At 40.6% G+C, this 2,644-nt stretch overlaps 1 protein-coding gene across 1 annotated transcript; it reads left to right on the plus strand.

Moving 5' to 3' along the window:
• The first annotated feature begins 360 nt into the window (after nt 1-360).
• On the plus strand, nt 361-1,296 carry Or1e21 (olfactory receptor family 1 subfamily E member 21). The gene has a single exon (NM_001000944.1). The coding sequence runs from the start codon at nt 361-363 to the stop codon at nt 1,294-1,296; it is 936 nt and encodes a 311-aa protein (NP_001000944.1).
• The last annotated feature ends 1,348 nt before the right edge of the window (nt 1,297-2,644 follow it).

The raw sequence follows: 2,644 nt of genomic DNA on the forward strand, positions 1-2,644 counted from the left end.
GTTTTCTTGAAATTTATTCTAAATTGTGTGACAAAGTTTATCCAAATTCATTAAAAATGTCAAAGTATAAAATTGCATAGAGCAAATTACAAACAATTGAGCAGGAAGCAAGAGAGGGGAAATATTAGTCCATTTTTCATCTCAGTACAAGTACATAGAACTATTTAGAAAAGAATTTGAGATACAAATGTTTTAAAGAAAAGTTTAAAAATCAATAATTTGGCCTTTGGCATTTGAAATTCTAATTTCTAAGAAAATGGTCAGATCCATTGTTGGAGGATATATATCCTAGATATATGTTGATTTATTTTTTATTTTAAAGGATCTGATATTTTCTCATTAGGATACTGGAGACGAAGAATGGTAATGAACAACCAAACTGTTATCTCCCTGTTTTTCCTCCTGGGCCTGCCCATCCCCCCAGAGCACCAGCACCTGTTCTATGCCCTGTTCCTGGCCATGTACCTCACTACAGTCCTGGGGAACCTCATCATCATCATCCTCATTCTACTGGACTCCCATCTCCACACACCCATGTACTTATTTCTTAGCAATTTGTCCTTCTCTGATCTCTGCTTTTCCTCTGTCACAATGCCAAAGTTTCTCCAGAACATGCAAAGCCAGGACACATCCATCACCTATGCAGGTTGCCTGATACAAATGTACTTCTTCAATCTTTTTGGAGGCCTGGAGATCTTCCTCCTTGTGGTCATGGCCTATGACCGCTATGTGGCCATCTGCCTTCCCCTTTACTACACCAGGATCATGAGTCCCAAGCTCTGTGTGTGTCTGGTGCTTATGTCCTGGATATTTAATGTGTTGTATTCCATGTTGCACACCCTACTCTTGGCTAGGTTGTCATTCTGTGAGGACAACATGATCCACCACTTTTTCTGTGACATATCTGCCCTACTCAAGTTGGCGTGCTCTGATATTTATATAAATGAACTTATGATATTTATCTTGGGAGGGCTCCTTGTGGTTATCCCATTCTTACTCATTGTTGTGTCTTATGTACAAATTGTCTTTTCCATTCTAAAGGTTTCATCTACTCGGGTTATCCACAAGGTCTTTTCTACCTGTGGCTCCCATCTGTCTGTGGTATCACTGTTCTATGGGACAATAATTGGTCTCTACTTATGTCCATCATCTAATAACTTTACAGTGAATGAGGCTTCCATCTCTATCATGTACACAGTGGTGACTCCCATGCTGAACCCTTTCATCTACAGCCTGAGGAACAGAGATATAAAGGAGGCCCTTATAAAGGTTCTTATCAAGAAAATATCTTTATAATGGCAATGTTGGGAGTTTTACTTAAATTTATCTAGTGAATAAATTGATATTAATATCACAAAATTTATACTTACAAGGGAACCCACATATAAGAACATACTATATAATATTCCCATCTGTAAATGGGAGTTTTTATAAGTAGTTAAATTGGGAAAGGGAACCTTGGAGATTCAGTGATGCCTTCCTCTGCCTTTATTGTGTGATTCTAGATAATCATTAAATAAAAGTTAATGTTTAATCAGATTCTATCCTTTTCATTCTTTTTATTATTATAGAAAATAGATTGTTCTCTCATACAATTCATGCCTGCCACAATTTACCCCCCTCCATACTTCCTTGCTCCTCCCCCAAATGTATTCCCTCTCCTTTTCTTCTGCTGAAAAGAGCTGGCCTCCAAGAGAGAACAACTAAACACCGAAAAAAAAAGATACAATAGGAAAAAGTAAAAGCACTCATATTAAAGATGGCCAAGACAACACAATAAGAGAAAAAGACTCTTAAGATCAGACAAACGATTCAGAGATAAACCTGATCCCACTCTTTGGAGTCCCACAAAATCACCAAGCTAACAGCCCTACCGCATAGGTAGAGGACATGATAGAGATCCCTGCAGGACTCATGCTTGTCTTTTCACACTTTGGGAGACCATGTGAACCATTGCTTAGTCGGTATTGTGGGGCCATCCTCTCCTAGTATATTCCACCCCCTTTGGTTCCTACAATCTTTCCCCCTCTTCTCAGGGTTCCCCCATCTCTGAAGCAAGGGAGACTTTCAATTTAAACTCTTTCTACATCGTGTTTGGGTATGGATCTCTGCATCTGCTCCCATCTGATGCCAGAAGAATTCTGTGTACTGTTGCCCTAGCCCTCAGTCCCTCAGCATAGTCCTTGGGGGTAAGGGGTAAGGAGTGGAATCAATGACAGAAACTCTGGGAGCCAGGTGAAAAACAGAGGCAGACTCGTTTATTGTAATAACAGGGATTGCCCTCATATCCTCTACCTATGTCCCTTCCATCTGTAACTGCTTATCCCACACAGCTGACACTAACTGATTGGCTACACTGGTCACAGCTCTGTCTTTGTTCATCCCCGAGTCTCAGTTAGGTCTGAGGTTTGTAAATGGGCAAGTGCCTGCTGTACATACTTGGGCCATTGCAGACTACTAGTCAGAACATGCTGTTTCACTCCTCCTGCAAATCTATTTTTTTTCTTTTAAAAGTGGGCAGCTCAGTGAGAGCTGGAGTTCTATACTCTGACCTTGTTGACCCCACCTCAAGGTGCAACCAGCATAGGGAACCATGCCTGTCTTAGCTGACCCCAGCTATTGGGATCTCTCCAGTCATTGACTA

Source organism: Rattus norvegicus, chromosome 10 (genome assembly GCF_036323735.1).
Source record: "Rattus norvegicus strain BN/NHsdMcwi chromosome 10, GRCr8, whole genome shotgun sequence".
NCBI classification, from domain to species: domain Eukaryota; kingdom Metazoa; phylum Chordata; class Mammalia; order Rodentia; family Muridae; genus Rattus; species Rattus norvegicus.

What these genes read in the sequence shown, in the direction of transcription:
- Or1e21 (NM_001000944.1), top strand. Translation starts at nt 361, where the DNA reads ATGGTAATGAACAACCAAACTGTTATCTCCCTGTTTTTCCTCCTGGGC.